The sequence below is a fragment of the Physella acuta genome, unplaced genomic scaffold (genome assembly GCF_028476545.2).
Source record: "Physella acuta isolate Inbredline_101_S28 unplaced genomic scaffold, ASM2847654v3 ptg001057l, whole genome shotgun sequence".
In the NCBI taxonomy this organism is placed as follows: domain Eukaryota; kingdom Metazoa; phylum Mollusca; class Gastropoda; family Physidae; genus Physella; species Physella acuta.
In genome coordinates, this window is record NW_026732574.1 from 308,355 (window position 1) to 327,089 (window position 18,735).

Here is an 18,735-nt window from a genome sequence, read left to right on the forward strand (position 1 = left end):
AAAATTTACTGTCAAAATTATGTATCCAGCTAAAATAATAATAGATTTAACTCACTTACTTTGACTTTCTGTCAACAGTCTAGATCGAAACAGCCGAGCGAAGTTACTGGCACTGCTAACCGACAAATACGGTTCGTAGTTGGTACGTAGGTCAAGACATGAACACAATGCAACATGACATTAAATTTGACTTAATTGGTTGCCTAATAATTTTTTTATGAATTAATTAAAATTTTGACCAAATTAGTAGCTAGTCTTACCCAACTATTTCGCACATTTATACACGCGTCATCAGGTTCATTGGGTGTGAAATGGGTTTTCATTCATGCAACTCTATTGTAATTTTTTAAAATTTAAAGTACTGAAAAAAATTTAATAAAAAACGCTTTAGTGTATTTATTTAAATATAGTAAGTATCAACCAAAGCTATATTTAGTCAGATACAAGGAATATGTGTCCGAAGCATGTGATCAAATATCGCAAAAGGCATTGCGTTCCTAAGTTTTTGGAACTCACAAACACACGTGTTAGTGATTACTCAAAAAATATTGCATAGCTCGTCCTTGTTTTTATGGCTGCCTCTGTCTCGCCCTGCTTGTCAACGATACTAAGTTTGGTGAATCTTTCCACTTCTTCTAGGGCTTCTTCTGTCAATGTTTTAGGGATTCTCCTTGATGCATTGTTTTTGATAATTTTACTTTTCCCTCAACATTTCAAGTACATGTTCCAAAAACAATTACACGACTAATTGTAAAAATCATTTTAAAAAATAGTTTTTTTTTAAAATTACCTTTAATCTTTAAACAGAATCAAATGTATTTATACAAGTATATGTTGCAAAATACTAGAAACATTTTAACAAGTATTTAACAAGAAGGCTATATTTAGTCAGATACAAAGTACATGTGTTCAAAGCATGTAGTCAAATATCACAAAAGGCACTACGCTTGTGTCTAAGGTTCTCTAGATAAGAAATTATGAGATTAACAGTTTACCTGATTTATAGCCGTACCCAAACAATGCTTCCCAATCCCCTTTTATACACAAACACACACATAAACACACACACACACACATAAACGCCGTGTCAGTGATTACTCAAAAATATTGTTGAATTCATCACAGAAAAATACAGGATCATAAATGTAACCTTATTTATTTTATTGTTTGTTTTGACCGATTACGAGTAGGCGATTCAAAAAGATATTTGTAACAGCTATGTATAAATATACGTGTGTTAGACTATGTGTGTGGTTGTGTGCATTTGTGTGTATTCATGTGTATGTGTGTGTGCATGTTTGTTTGTGTGTTGTGCATGTTATAAAAAGCAATATATTAATAACATGGAGTTGTGTATAGCAAGTTGGTTTAAACTCAAAATATAATCTTGTCATTTCACTAAGAAATAAGTGAGATTGTCAGGCCTAGCGGATTCCGTACATTACACACTACAGCATTCTATCAAAATTTACAGCACTATTCATTATGGTGATGGGAACAAAATTGGAACAGCAAGTGTCGTTTCCCCAGTGGGATATTCTCGTAAAGTGCTCTGGCAGCTCGCTAATTCTTTTCTGGTTAGGTGGGTCATTGCCAGGGTCGTTTCCAAAAATTATCAGCTGACTTTGAACCGTTAAAGCACCATACAGTTGTTTTGTAAAGTTCCAAAGTTTGGTAAGAAATTTAAATTCGATGTTTTCAGTTTCAGATGAACAAAGCACCAGACACAAACTCCCATTGGTCTGTAGAATGTAGTTGTGTTTGTCGTTTCTGAAACTAATCAGCTGTTCAGCTGGTCCATCAAGATTGTCTAATCTGGTCCAAACGTTGGACAAAATACCAAATGTATGAACCGCTGTCTTTTCTATACCGTTAAGCGATTCAGAGCTAAATAATACAAGGAAGTTTTCCAGAGTCATTGCATGTTTTACTTCAACATTTGCTGGTAATTTCTTGATTTTTTTAAAATGAGGGTATCTCCCTTTTGGATTAATGTTATAAATAAATTGATCATCTTTGTTGATGATGTAAATAAATTCTCCATGTGACACTAATAACAAATTGAGACTTGGCATTTTCATAATTTCCTTCCAATCATGGTGACAGTAAACAAACATTCGACAAGGTCCGTTTGGTTGGTTGCTTTGTTTTCCTGTTGCAAATAATTCACCGTCGAAATTGACCAGCTGAATAGTCTCTTCTAAATATTCGCATTTTATAATTTTAAATTTTCTTCCTAAGTATGCAGAGATTACTCCATAAGATCCATCTCTTCTACCATATATTCCAGCATTTATGTACTTGCTACCAGATCTGTGTATAGCCGCTGATGGCCACTGACCATGTTTGAAATCCTGGGCTTTGTATGACAATGCATCGATCATTATTTGTCTTGAATCTTTGTTTTCTAAAACATAATTTAGTTTTAGAATTCTTGATAAAACAGCAGAACTTACGAGACATGTTCTAACTTGCATTAATAGTTCCGTAAGTTTGTCTTTTCGACACGACTCTCGTTCTTTAAATGTTTTTTTATCTTCAGTTGGTAAAGCAAGTCCAGTCATCAAATCCTTACTGCCTACTGAAAATGTATGCTTTTCCGTATCCCATTCGACCCATTTCATAACAGATTCAAGAACAACATCTTCTTTGCCGACTTCAAGATATTGGACTTTTATCACATTTTTAATTTCCAGAAAGGACATCTGAAGGAACGTCGATGAATATATAATATGTTCAAAGTTTCTTGTCATAAATCTGTTAAGGTTGTCAAGTACACGGTCTGAACACAAAAGCTTTGCATGGAGATAAATATTTTCCCATGTGTCCAATGAACATGATGTGATAGCAAATTCCTCACAAACATTGATCATAACTTTTACTTGTAGCATATGTGCTGCGTGCCAAACGTCAATAAAATTGTCTAAAGTCAACAGACTTGTTCCTGTGTATATAGATTTTAATATTAAGCGGAAAACTTCACATGAAACATTTTTTATCTCAACACAGTTTTCAGTTGCCTCCTTCATACCAGACCTGAACAGCGCCTTAAAAAAATCTGAACATGCCGCTAGGATGAGACGATGACATTGGATGATTTCATCATGAACTCTCACTGCAAAGTCAAATAAAATGTTTTCAGCCCACACATTCTCCAGACTTTGGACAATCTGAGTACAAAAATCTGGTTTCCCCATTGTGTTTACAAAGTTCAGATGTTGACATTTAAGGTTTCTGCTAACGTCAATAAATAGTGCTTCGTTGGTGCGACCAAAAATTCAAGAAACTAAAATTCAGTGCGCAAATTAAAATTTTAAAATAACATTGATGTAGTATAACAGTTTTTTAGAATAACTGTGGTGAAGATAGCATTGATATAGGATAAAAGTAGTGTATGGCAACAGTGACGTAGGATACAAGTCAAGTAGTGTATGGTAACTGTGGTGAACGATACCTGTGGTGTGGATAACTATGGTGTTAGATAACTTTGGTGTTGCATAACTGTGGTGTTGGATAACTGTGGTTTTGGATAACTGTGGTGTTGGATAACTTTGATGTTGCATAACTGTGGTGTTGGATAACTGTAGTGTTGGGTAACTGTGGTGTGAGATAAATGTGGTGTTGGCTAAATGTAATGTTGGATAACTGTATTGTTGGATAACTGTGGTGTTGGATAAATGTGGTGTTGGATAACTGTAGTTTTGGATAACTGTGGTGTTGGATAACTGTGGTGTTGGATAACTGTGGTGTTGGATAACTGTGGTGTTGGATAACTGTGGTGTTGGATAACTGTGGTGTTGGGTAACTGTGGTGTAAGATAACTGGTGTTGCATAACTGTGGTGTTGGATAACTGTGGTGTTGGATAAATGTGGTGTTGGATAAATGTGGTGTTGGATAACTGTAGTTTTGGATAACTGTGGTGTTGGATAACTGTGGTGTTGGATAACTGTGGTGTTGGATAACTGTGGTGTTGGATAACTTTGATGTTGCATAACTGTGGTGTTGGATAACTGTAGTGTTGGGTAACTGTGGTGTGAGATAAATGTGGTGTTGGCTAAATGTAATGTTGGATAACTGTATTGTTGGATAACTGTGGTGTTGGATAAATGTGGTGTTGGATAACTGTAGTTTTGGATAACTGTGGTGTTGGATAACTGTGGTGTTGGATAACTGTGGTGTTGGATAACTGTGGTGTTGGATAACTGTGGTGTTGGATAACTGTGGTGTTGGGTAACTGTGGTGTAAGATAACTGGTGTTGCATAACTGTGGTGTTGGATAACTGTGGTGTTGGATAAATGTGGTGTTGGATAACTGTAGTTTTGGATAACTGTGGTGTTGGATAACTGTGTGTTGGATAACTGGTGTGCATGACGTGGTTAAGAATCCCATTTTGATGTTTGTGCAGGCAGTAGCATCATCTGATTTCCACCGAACACCACGCCCTCCAGTCACCCCCCGTATATTGTCTAAGCATCAACTACTCTGCGACTGGCCCTTTAATGTCGAGGCGTTTAGACAAAACACAGTAAACTCTATGACGAGTCCTCATGTTTTATGACTATTTGTTCATTGTGTCTAACAAAGTTCTTGTCTCCTAACGAAGACCTAGGGTCGAAACGTCTAATCCTAGTTTATTTATCTTTATGAGGATACTAACACTTCATAATTTTATTCTTGAATCATTATTTTGCAAGAAATGTGATTTAATTTAAATTGAGTTATCTTCCAAATATTCACATTTCTTAATATTAAACTGCTTTTCTTTGTCAGCGGTAATTGTTTCATAACTTTCCCATTTCGTCTTTGGAACAAAAAAAAAGCAGGATTTAGTATACATGTCTTGGCTTGCATTATCAGTTCTATTATTTTAACTTTACTAGACGACTACACCATTTCTTCAGAAGCCATTGACTTGGCAGTATCTACTTTGTGTAATTTTGTACATTCAGTTTTAATTAAATGGTTATCATTAACAATAATATTCTGGTCTCCGAAGAACACATTTAACCCACCAAATCACTGAACTTCAAACTAAATCTTCATTGCTGACAAGATCTTGGCTTTTAATCACATCCTAAACTTCCTTGAAATGATAGCCGTAGAAATGTTGTTGAATGTCTTATTACTTCAAACATTTTCAACATGAATGTGTGGAGCTTATCGAGAACATTTTCTGAGCCCAAACGTTTTGCTTGTTGATAAATGTTTTCCCAGGTGTCCAATGAACATGATCTGATAGCAAACTCCTCACAAACATTAACCATAACTTTAACCTGTAGCATATGTGCTGCTCGCCACACTTCAATAAAATTGTCTAAAGTCAAGATATTTGCTCCTGTGTATAATATAGATTTTAAAATTAAGCGGAAAAAAATCACATGAAACTTTTTCCAGCACAACACAGTTTTCTGTGACTTCGTTTATACCAGATTCCTAGATCAAAATAATGGCTTGAACAATTCAGAAAATGTGTCTGAATTTTTTACTATAGCCCTTAGTACTTAAGTGTATTACGAATCTATTTGTCATGTGTAGTAACCGTTAATTAGCATTATTATGACATAAAATTAAACACAAGGCTAACTTACAATAGAGTTGTATAATATTAATAAATGATAATTTTGTTTGGTTCTAGGATTTAAAAATTTAAACCGTGTGCACAAAACACGGATTTATACAATGTGGTGTATTCTACAATGTTTCGTGTATACAGACATGAAACATGAGCTTTTTAGGTGCGATAAAATAAACGGACATTACAGAGTTGAAAAAAATTCTTTCTGCATTATCGTTCGCATGGATACAAATCGTGTGGGTGTTGTTGTTTTTAATATTTCAATAAAAAAAAATAACTTGAAAATATTTTTGGAGTTTAAGGCTACATTTTTTTATATTTATTTTGATCAAGTCTAAGTTATAACCTGCAGTTTCATTTTCGTAAGACAAACGTAGATTGGCTGTACAGGAACTCCGTGGTCGATTTCTGACAGCCCTACGTCATAGTTTTTTTGTTTACACAAATTAGCAGATAAAAAAAAATTTAAATGAATAATTTTTTCTAAAAACCACATGACATACTTATGCGATACTAGTGGTGTAGGATAGTAGTGGTGTAGGATACTAGTGGTGTAGGATAGTAGTGGTGTAGGATACTAGTGGTGTAGAATACTAGTGGTGTAGAATACTAGAGGTATAAGATACTAGTGGTTTAGGATACTAGTTGTGTAGGATAGTAGTGGTGTAGGATACTAGTTGTGTAGGATAGTAGTGGTGTAGGATACTAGTGGTGTAGGATACTAGTGGTGTAGGATACCAATTGTGTAGGATAACAATTGTGTAGGATACTAATGTTGTTGTTAACCACTAGTGTAGGATATCACTGGCGTAGGATAAATGGTGTAGGATACCATTGGTGTGGGATAACGTTAGACTGGTATAAGATTACAGTTTTGTAGAGTAACATGTAAAATGACTGTATAACAATTAATAACAAAGAGTGAAAAATGTCCTCATTGCCTTGTGTTTCCGTGAAGTAGGGTTATATGCAGTTCAAATTTTTTTGCATGCGGATACAAAGAGTTTTATAAATAAAACATATGGTGTTAATTACTTCATAACATACTGCATGCATTACCTAATTACTTCATAACATACTGCAAACATTACCTAATTACTTCATAACACACTGCAAACATTATCTAATTACTTCATAACATACTGCAAACATTACCTAATTACTTCATAACATACTGCAAACATTGCCTAATTACTTCATAACATACTGCAAACATTGCCTAATTACTTCATAACATACTGCAAACATTGCCTAATTACTTCATAACATACTGCAAACATTGCCTAATTACTTCATAACATACTGCAAACATTACCTAATTATTTCATAACCTTTAGCAAATTACTATCCTATAATTAATTTTACCTCCAGATCTCAAGCAGGCCTTTCAACTTCTTTGATAGGTATCATAAAGCTAAGTATATACTTTATATATATATTTATATATATATATACTAGCATACCCGTCCCCGCGCGTTGCTGTGTGAATACAAGTAAGTCCGACTAAATATATAAGAAGGGTTTCATCCATGCGTTACCAATCCTATGTTCTAAGACGTCTAAGATGCGTAACCTTGTTTTCTAAAACATAGTTATTTAAATGTAAACAATGCCTACGCTTGGATCATAAATATATGGACACGGGTTTACCTACACTACCAACACTACCGCATGAAAACCTTACGTCAATCACTCACCAAAATAATAAGATAGAACACACTTCGGTGACCGCCCATGTGTGAGGGACGTAGAGTGGTGCTCTCGGGAGCCCCTGATTACACAGAGGCGTCGCATACGGCCCCTGGCTACAACTAACATAGGCACCATAGTGCTCACAGAATAACACAGAGCGCCAAATAGCATCCGAAAAACAATGAAGCAGATTGCGTCGATTAAGTGACACAAATCAACAGGATTTTTAACACGTAGAAAAAAAGAAAATTTGACTTGTTATAAACATCAGTATGGCTGATGCAATTTTTTAGCGTTACTAATGGTGTATTATTAGAAGCTCGATATCAATTTATGATTGGATCGTTTAAAAATAGATGCTAATTGCATCAATCGCAAAGTGACGAAACTGTACAGAAGGATTTCCTCGCGTAACAAAGTTATTTTTAGAAGTATGACTTTTATTTTTTATTTGATTTGCCCTTCTAAACTTAATTTTTTACGGAAATAGTTTCATTATTTTGAGAACTGTAGGTTTTGGAATTGTTTGGATTTTTTACGAAACAACCCAGTGTTAATAATGTAACCTTGGTTAATTTTCCTGATTATTAAAAAAAACCTATTACATGACCCTCAGCAGCGCACATGAGCCTTTGGGGTCCGAAACTGAATTTTTGTTTGCAGCCAGATTGCACCCTACCAGGGCGCCGGCTGACACGCCTGATTCAATTTAGTGAGCGACTGTAACGGCCCATTTTATCCATTGTCTACAGCGCTGTTTAGAATGAACGTAGGTGCAATTGCGCTCACAGGAGAGCCCAGGGCGCCAAACGGATCCCTGCAGAGGTGCCAGAGAAGCGCCTGTTTCGATATAGTCAATGCTTATTCTTGTCCATCGTGTCTTTAGTGTATAGCCTTTTTTTTAATTAACGTAGGCGCCATAGTGTTCGCAGGGGAGCCCGGGGCGCTTCAGATCGTGCAATCTATGGGGCGCCGACTGTTGCGCCTGTTGAAGTTTTAACGCTGGCTTCAATAGTACCCCTTACCCGCTAAGCAGGGCGCACGATTAAAGATGCCACGTGCTAACATAGCCGCTCTGGAACTCTTGGTGCCAAATTGTGTATTGACGAAAATCGCACCCACGCAGGCGCCACCCATATCATATTTTCATTATTTTGTTCACAGAAACCTTCTCGTGAGTATTCTCATCAACTCCCCAAAGTTTTATGATACTCGGATGATATCTGTCGAACAAAATCTGACTTTTCTTTTTATATACCGTACATAGAGAAAAATCGCGCCCTCCCGTGGCGCCGCCCTTGCGAAATTAAAAATTTTTTTTTTACAAAAGCCCTTCCCCAGAATGTTATAGTCAACTCACCAAAGTTTGATGGCGGTCGGATGAAGGGTTAAAACTGCAATCGACTTTTATTTTTTATATACCGTATATAGTGAAAAATCGCTCCCTCCCGTGACTCCGCCCTTGCGAAATTAAAAAAATGTTTTTTGCAGAACCCTTCCAGATAGTGTTCTAATCAACTCTGTGACCTACTTTGGTCTGGTAATGTTTATTTTTACATTTGGCTTTAATACCATATATGGTCTGTGGTGCAATGACCGGTTTTTTCTGCTGTCTTACTAAGAGAGTCTTAGACTCAGAAATTTTCTATCAAAATATGATTGATTGATTCAGACCAGATGACCACCCCAACCAATGGCCTTATGATTTGAAGGTGACCTTCCATGTTGCCTAAGTCTATAAATAGACTGCGCACAGGCGTCTCGAGGCAGTTCATTGATCAGACGTCGTTGAGAGACATAAGCCCTGTGTGTTGCCGTGTAGTACTAAGTTGTTTGAGTAGCATATTCTTATATTACTTGTGGTTAAGTAATTCTTTATGCTTATAGCAGTGATGTGTATACTGTGGTGATTTTTCTGAAGTGTTAAAAGCTGTGATAGTGTATCATATTATTTTTTCCCACGAATTGTAAGTTGGGTTTTGTTCATTCTGTAAATCTATTTTATTCCTGTATAAATCTAGTGTTCTGCCACGACTTTGTACACTCATTACAAGTTATATGCAGATTAAATGTATTGTTGGCATCAGTAGTTTCTCTAGTGTTTCCCCTAGACATCAATTACGAGTCCTAGCGAACTAGTGTGTTAACTTTCTTTTATTTAGGCTTGTCGCCATCTGTGTATAATCAGTTAAACGAATCCGGGAGCGTTCGCCAACTATCTGGCTGATAGATTGGTGTCCGTTACAACTCCCCAACGTCTCATGGCTATCGGAAGAACGGTGTCAAACCAAAATTGACTTTTATTTGTATATATGGTACATAGAGAAAAATCGCAATCTCCCGTGGCACTGCCCTTGCGAAATTATAAATGATTTTTTTTTACAGAACCCTTTCCTAGAGTGTTCTAATGAACTCACCAAAGTTTGATGGCGATCGGATGAATGGTGTGAAACTGCAATCGACGTTTATTTTTATATACCGTATTTAGAGAAAAATCGCACCCCCCTGTGGCGCCGCCCTTGCGAAATTAAAAATATAATTTTTGCGAGGAAACCTTCTCTTGAATATTTTCAACATCTTCCCAAAGTTTCATTGCGATCGTGTGAACGGTGTCACTGCAATTCACTTTTATTATTTTTATATACCGTATATAGAGGAAAATCGAACCCTCCCGTGGCGCCACCCTTGCGAAATTAAAAATTATTTTTTTACAGAACCCTTTCCTAGAGTGTAATAATGAATTCATAAAAGTCTCATGGCTATCGGATGAACGATGTCAAACCAAAATTGACTTTTATTTTTATAAAGCCGTACATTGAGAAAAAAACAAATTGCGCCCTGCTGGGGCGCCACCCCGGCGAATTTGAAATATTTTTTTTCCGCAGAAACCTCCCCAGGAGTATCCACAACAACTTCCTAAAGTTTCACGGCGATGTGATGAGAGGTGTAGTAATGCACAAAAGACACACACACACACACACATACATTGCTTTATATATATATATATATATATATATATATATATATATATATATATATATATATATATATATATATATATATATATATATATAATATGGTGACAGGTCAAATGATCTCAGGACAAATGATCTCAGACAAATGATTTCAGGACAAATGATCTCAAGGACAAATGATCTCACGGACAAAAGATACCAGGACAAAATATATCAGGACAAATGATATCATGGACAAATAATCTCAGACATAATATCTCAGACAAAATATCTCACAGCTAAATTTTGATAGTGTATTGGATGATTTTAGTTAATCTAAACATTGTTCCAATTGACAGTTATATGTTATTTTTTACTATATTTAATAGTGTTTATAGGCCTATATAATAATTTTAAAGGATGTTTGCCGCATAAATTTGTCAAATTACACCATACATTATAATTATAATTATCTCAGCTATATTAAATCAAACAATATATTTCAAACATGGTCAGTGGCCAACAGCAGGTATATACAGAAAGTTTAATGAGTATGGGAACTATGGAGTTTGCAGTTTGTATGGTAATGGTACATTTGAAGCTATGGACCCTTTGGATGCAAAGTGGTACAAAATGAAGAAATGCGAATCGTTGAGATAGTTAAACGACAGCGGTCATCGCGAAACTACGTTTGTCGTAATGTGCATGCAAACAAAGCAGTATTAGTGGTGATTAATCAATTATGGCCTCTTTCTTTACCTCGCAGAAAGGTTTTAGCACATTTCTTTCTGATGAATTTCTGTTTATAAAAACCATAAGTAGAGTAGCAGGCAAAGAGATTTGGAAATGTGAAGTTGGAACATATCGAGCAAGTGTTCACACAATACATGATCACATAGTATTGGAGAGGTGTGATCATAACGATGTACCTACCAGCAAAGAAACGTAAGCGTTATGATTGTGTTGATGATGCAATAAAAATAATAGTTTTACGTTACGAACCTAAAGACCTGTTCACCTTTTTAAATAATATTTTACTTGTTTTGAACATTAATCTTGTATAGCTACCGTTACAGTATTTGTTTTATATATTATAATTTATTACACTTTTCAGGAGTAAGTTTGTTTTAATTTTTACTTTTTCAAATCAAATGCTGTTAGAAAGATTACGTTTAATACATCTTTTGGTGCTTTGTTAAGTTTAAGAAATTCATTTTAATCACAATTATTATGCGTAAAAAAGTAAACAAAAACCACATTGACAGTCAAATTTAAAAAATGTTCAAATCAACTAAAATCATCTTACGTACTATTAAAATTTTGCTATGAGATATTAAGTCTGAGATATTTTGTCTGAGATATTTTGTCTGAGATAATTTGTCCATGGTATTATTTGTCCTGATAAATTTTGTCCTGGTATCTTTTGTCCGTGAGATCTTTTGTCCTTGAGATAATTTGTCCTGAGATAATTTGTCCGTGAGATATTTTGTCTGAGATATTTTGTCTGTGATCATTTGTCCTGAGATCATTTGTCATGGAACCATATATATATATATATATATATATATATATATATATATATATATATATATATATATATATATATATATATATATATATATATATATATATATATATATATATATATATATATAGATATAGATATAGATATATAGATATATATATATATTCATTCATACGTTCGTTCGTTCGTTCGTTTGTTCGTTCGTTCGTTCGATCATGCATGCATGCATGATGCATTCATTCATTCATTCATTCATTCATTCATTCATTCATTCATTCATTCATTCATTCATTCATTCATTCATTCATTCATTCATTCATTCATTCATTCATTCATTCATTCATTCATTCATTCATTCATTCATTCATTCATTCATTCATTCATTCATTCATTCATTCATTCATTCATTCATTCATTCATTCATTCATTCATTCATTCATTCATTCATTCATTCACTCACTCATTCATTCATTCATTCATTCATTTATTTATTTATCTATTTATATATTTATATATTTATTTATTTATACATTATGCGTATGCATGTAATAAAAAGCAACAGAATAAAAACATAGAATTGTGTATAGAAATGTGGTGTAAAGTGTAAACTCCCAATGGAGTAGAAAATGTGTATTTTGTTATTTTACTAAGAAATATGTGACATTGTCCGTTTTAGCGTCCTCCCTAACACTACACCATACAGCCTTCAATCGTGCGAGATAACGCATTCTTTTTTAGAATGATGGGAACAAAATTTGAAATGCACGAGTCATTTCCCCAGTAAGATATACTCGTGAAGTGCTCAGGAAGTGTTTCTAATCTCGCGTTAGGCGGGTCATTTCCCGGGTTGTTTCCAAATAGTATCAGCTTACTTTGAACCGTTAAAGCACCATACAGTTGCTTTGTAAAGTTCCAAAGTTTGGTTATAATTTTAAATTCAATGTTTCCAGTTTCAGATGAATAAAGCACCAGCCACAAACTCCCATTGGTCTGTAGAATGTAGTTGTGTTTGTCGTTCCTGAAACTAATCAGCTGTTCAGTTGGTCCATCAAGATTGTCTAGTCTGGTCCAAACGTTGGACAAAATCTCAAATTTATGGACGGCTATCTGCTCTACACCGTTTACAGATTCAGAGCAAAATAATAAAAGGAAGTTTTCCAGAGACATTGCATGTTTTACTTCAACATTTGCTGGTAATTCTTTAATTTTTTCTAAATGTGGGCATCTCCTTTTTGGATTCATATTATACATAACTTGATCATCTTTGTTGATGATGTAGATAAAGTCTCCATGTGACACCAATAACAAATTGTCACTTGGCATTTCCATCACTTCCTTCCATCTGTTGTCACAGAACACAAACATTCGACAAGGTCCGTTTGGTTGGTTTTGTCGTCTTCCCGTAGCATAAAGTTCACCGTCAAAAGTGACCAGCTGAATGTTCTCTTCTAAATCTTTACATTTTGTAATAGTAAACCTTCTTTCTTTACATGCGGAGATTATTCCATAAGATCCATTGTTTCTAGCATATATTCCAGCATTTATGTATTCACTACAATGTCTGTGTATAGCCCCTGATGGCCACTGACCGTGTCTAAAATCTTGGGCTTGGTATGACAATGCATCAATCATTATTTGTCTTGAATCTTTGTTTTCTAAAACAAATTTTTTCTTTAGAATTCTCGATAAAACTTCAGGACTTACAAGACATGTTCTAACTTGCATTAACAGTTCTGTCAGTTGGTCTTTTTGACACGAGTTTGCCGTTTTTATAGCATCCATTGGCTGAACGGTATTAACTTCATTTATTTCTCTACTTTGGGTTGGAGTTTTAAGTAACGTTGGTAAGTTCTCAAGTTGAAGTTTATTCTCTTTTTCTTTTAATTCGTTTTGACCCTCACCGGGTGGAGCAGTTCCAATCTTCAGGTCGTTACTGTTTACTGTAAACTCATGAATTAAAGACCCACTTTGCTGCTTTCCATGATCAAATTCGACCCATTTAATCACAGATTCTAGAACTGCATCTTCTGTGCTAATAACAAGGTCCTGGCTTTTTATCAAATCCTGAACTTCTTGAAAGGAAATCTGAAGGAACGTTGTGGAAGATCTAATTTCTTCAAAGTTTTTCAACATGAATGTCTGGAGCTTATCGAGAACTTTTTCTGAACCAAAAAGCTTTGCATATAGATAAATGTTTTCCCAGGTGTCCATTGAACATACTGTAATTGCAAACTCCTCACAAACATTAACCATAAATTTTATCTGCAGCATATGTGCGGCTCGCCACACTTCAATAAAATTTTCTGAAGTTAATAGATTTGTTCCTGTGTATATAGACTTTAATATAACGCAGAAAATTTCGCACTGAACATCTTTCAACACAACACAGTTTTCTGTGACTTCTTTCATACCAGACCTGAACAGCGCCTTGAAAAATTCTGAACATGCCGCTAGGATAAGACGATGACATTGGATGGTTTCATCCTGAACTTTCACTGCGAAGTCAAATAAAATGTTTTCACTCCACACATTCTCCAGACCCTTGACGATCTGGACACAAAACTCTGGTTTAAACATCTTCAACACAAAGTTGGAATGTAAACAAGGTGTGGACTGTGCTGACTTGAACAGGAAGTGCTTCATTGGTGCGGCAAAAATAAATAGAAATCGGTGCGCATAACAAAAAGTGTAGGATAACATTTTTTGTAGAATAAATATAGTGGAGAATACAAGTGGTGTTAGACACCATTTGGTGTATGTTTAAACTGACGTAAGATAACAGGAGTAAATATTGTTCACAACGTCTTTTAGAGCTGGAATTTCTTTTAGTAAGCTCATAAGCTATTTACGTTTTTTTCATCCAGTTTCAATGGACGCGAGCAAGAAAGTATTCGAGAGGGACATAAAATAATTTAAAAATCATGCACGGCGAAGTTACAACGGACACCAGCGAGAAAAGTCTCAAAGGTATTTGAGAGGTGCATAAATTAATTTAAAAATCTTGCACGGCGTAGTTACAATTAAAATGGTTATAAAATCCTGTCTGTCTGGTTTTTTTCGGACTTTACTAAAGATTGGATGTATTTTATGTTTTTAATATTTTCGGTAACTAAATAAAAATTTAAAAAAAAAGCAAAAACAATTTGGTTTTCACGTGTAATGGCGACATAAACAATGGCCGCCTTAAATTTTATTGTACACATCGTAAGCTAAAAATAGAAAAAATAGGTCATGGTGTTTAAATTTGCATAGTTATTTAAAAACTTGATCTGCAAAGTTTTGTAAAAAAATAAATATGAAGTGGGGCTGTCAGAAATCGATCACGGAGTTCCTTTACAGCCAATCAATGTTTGTCTTACGAAAGTGAAACATCGGGTTATAACTTAGGCTTGATGAAAATAAATAGAAATGTAGCCTTAAACTCAACAAATTATTTTCAAGTTCTCTGGATCTGCAACTTGTATAGCATTGATTCTAAAAATATTAAATTTCTGAATTAATTTTAGGCTTAATTTTTTAATAAAATTTTATCATTTATTATTTTTATGGTCCTAAATCTAAAAAAGCACATTTTTATTCCATGTCAACAACATTACGGAAGGGATCAATGTTTGTCTTACGAAAGTGAAACATCGGGTTATAACTTAGGCTTGATGAAAATAAATAGAAATGTAGCCTTAAACTCAACAAATTATTTTCAAGTTCTCTGGATCTGCAACTTGTATAGCATTGATTCTAAAAATATTAAATTTCTGAATTAATTTTAGGCTTAAGTTTTTAATAAAATTTTATCATTTATTATTTTTATGGTCCTAAATCTAAAAAAGGCACATTTTTATTCCATGTCAACAACATTACGGAAGGAATCTCGTCAACTCGCTGGTGTCCATTAACATGATTACAAAATCCTGTCTGTCTGTTTTTTTTCGGACTTTACGAAAGATTGGATGTATTTATTGTTGTTAATATTTTCGGTAACTAAATAAAAACTTTTTTAAAAAAGCAAAAACAATTTGGTTTTCACGTGTAATCGCGACATAAACAATGGCATCCTGCTATTCCATAGGCTGCCATAAATTTTATTGTATGTGGTTTAAATTTGCATTGTTATTTAAAAACTTTATCAGCATAGTTTTGTATACAAATAACAATCGATCACGGAGTTCCTGTACAGCCAATTAATATTTGTTTTACGAAAGTGAAACATCCGCATCGTAGCATCAGTTCTACTATACAAAACACAGTCTCCTGATAGAACCATTTCAACAGCCGACTTGGAACCACAGTATCTATTGTTACTTAACATCACATCAAATAATGTGAGAATGACTGAGTGTCAATCTACATTTCAAATCCATAAACAATAAGTTCAGTATTTTATAAAGACTCAACACAATAACGTTTCCCCCAATCGCCAGTAAATTCTTCCCTAATTGCAAAATTCGTCTGAACATGGTATTATGGCTCACATTTTATTTTGATGCTCAATAATTTTAATAAAACTTGTATTTTTATCAGATCTTAATTCACGCTACCTCCCCGTACGTTGTCCAATCCTCCTTTAACAAGCGTCTGAGTACCGTTTGACCTTTATACTAGACGAGATTTCACTGTAAGCTGTCTGGGTAGGTGAAAATATTTATCATGTTGTTTACAGGGCCGGCGCTACCTATAAGGCGAACTAGGCGGTCGCCTAGGGCGCCATCCCTATGGGTGGGAGGGGCGCAAAATATGTAATCGCTATTATCAAAAAGTACTCAATAATTAATAACATCGATTATCTTTTATAAACTATAGATGATAATATACAAAGTAGTTGCGCATGTCAAACTATCAATCTTTTGCCCCTTCCCCCAAATTAGGCCTATATACGCCAATATTTCTTCGCGAATGTGAATATGCAACCCAACCTCCCTAATTTGGAAAGGTCGGGGCGCTTTTTTGCCTTTTTTTTGCCTTTTTGCCTTTTTATTTGTATAAAACAATTAAATAAGTCCGTAATTTAAATGTCGGACTTTTCAAACGGTTATCTAGTTTTAATGTTGATTTAGTGATTACTCCAGCGCATGGCAAGGCGTTCCAAATCACGTGCAATTTTGTTTTTTAATAGGGCTTGTAATCTGACTTTGAACTAGAAATCTTTTCTGGTGTATAGAGTTTTGTAATGACGGGGTATTCAAAGTATTGTTACTTGTTTGGTAAGTTTTAATGAATCGTTTAGATTTGGGAGTAGGCCTAGCGGGGGAGGAGCTCAATTAATCAAGTTGGTTTCGTCGTTCTCGAGCATCGAGTTTAGTTATGTTAAGGTATCCAAGTTTGATATGTGTTGTGAATGAAGTAGAGTATATCGAGTAGTCGAGTTTATCGTAAGTAAGATTATTTACATTCAGGATGGAACAAGGTGAAAATTTGTGAGTTTTTTAGGAATCTACATTACCACTCCTAAAGTATTAATATATAATATTATATAGGCTAGAATTTATAACTATTAGGTTTTTTTTCAAATTGTTAATATGTAAACAATATGTATAGGACAGGGGTCGGCAACCTGCGGCTCGCGAGCCGCATGCGGCTCTTTTGATATCAAGATGCGGCTCTCCAGCTCCTTGAACAAATACTAATAATCTTAATAAAAATATAACATATTTAAAATAAAAAAAATGTTAGTGGCTCTTTAAAACCAGGGAAATTTTGAAAATTGTAACTTTAGGCTCTTCCGCTACAGAAGGTTGCCGACCCCTGGTATAGCAATATCATAATCAGTTTCCAGCAGGGGTCGGCAACCTTTTGAGACAGAAGAGCCAGAAGTTACAATTTACAAAATGTCCAAGTTTTTAAAGAGCCGCCAACATTTTTATAATATTATTAGTATTTATATTATGATCTTTAATTAGGATACGGTATATATATATATATATATATATATATATATATATATATATATATATATATATATATATATATATATATATGTATATATATATATATGTATATATATATGTATATATATGTATATATATATATATATATATATATATATATATATATATATATATATATATATATATATATATATATATATATATATATATATATATATGTATGTATATATATATATATATGTATATATATATATGTATATATATGTATATATATATATATATATATATATATATATATATATATATATATATATATATATATATATGTATATATATATATATATATATATATATATATATATGTATATATATATATATATATATATAATATATATATATATATATATATATATATATATATATATATATATATATATATATATATATATATATATATATATTAAACAATGTATGTGTGTTTGTGTGTGTGTGTGTCTGTTTTTCTTTTATGCATTACTACACCTTTCATCCGATCGCCATGAAACTTGGGAAAATTGTTAAGAATACTCCTAGGGAGGTTTGTGCATTTTTTTTTATTTCGCAATGGCGGCGCCCCAGGGGGTAGAGGTGCGATTTTTCTCCATATACGATAAAAAAAAGTACATGCGGTTCGACACAGTTTATCCGAGTGCCATGAAACTTTGGAGAGTAGATAAAAATACTCCCGAGAAGATTGTTGCAAAAAAAAATTAAAATTTCTTATGGGCGGCGCCCGGGTGGTGCATTTTTTGTCAATACACGATTTGGCGCCCAGAGTTACAGAGCGGCTATGTTAGTACTTGGCATCCGTTAATCGGGCGTTCTGCATAGCGGGTAAGGGGTACTAATATATTCCGCGGCAAAACTGCAACAGACGCAACCGCCGGCGCCTCGTCCATTGGGCGACCCTGCGAGCAATACAGCGCCTACATTGTTTTTTTAAAGGCTGCGCACTATAGACACGATGGGCAACAATACGTTCATTTTAAACAGCGCGATAGGCTATGGATACAATAGGTTGTTATAAATTGAATTAGGCGCGTCCTTCGGCGTCACTGCACGGTGC

General features: G+C 34.2%; 1 protein-coding gene across 1 annotated transcript; it reads right to left on the reverse strand.

The window, feature by feature from the left end:
- Nucleotides 1-1,448: 1,448 nt before the first annotated feature.
- LOC131955153 (kelch-like protein 8) lies at nt 1,449-3,197 on the reverse strand. Its single transcript, XM_059319142.1, has one exon. The coding sequence runs from the start codon at nt 3,195-3,197 to the stop codon at nt 1,449-1,451; it is 1,749 nt and encodes a 582-aa protein (XP_059175125.1).
- Between the last annotated feature and the right edge of the window lie 15,538 nt (nt 3,198-18,735).

Coding starts and splice junctions, on each gene's coding strand:
- LOC131955153 (XM_059319142.1), bottom strand. CDS start 3,197: ATGGGGAAACCAGATTTTTGTACTCAGATTGTCCAAAGTCTGGAGAAT.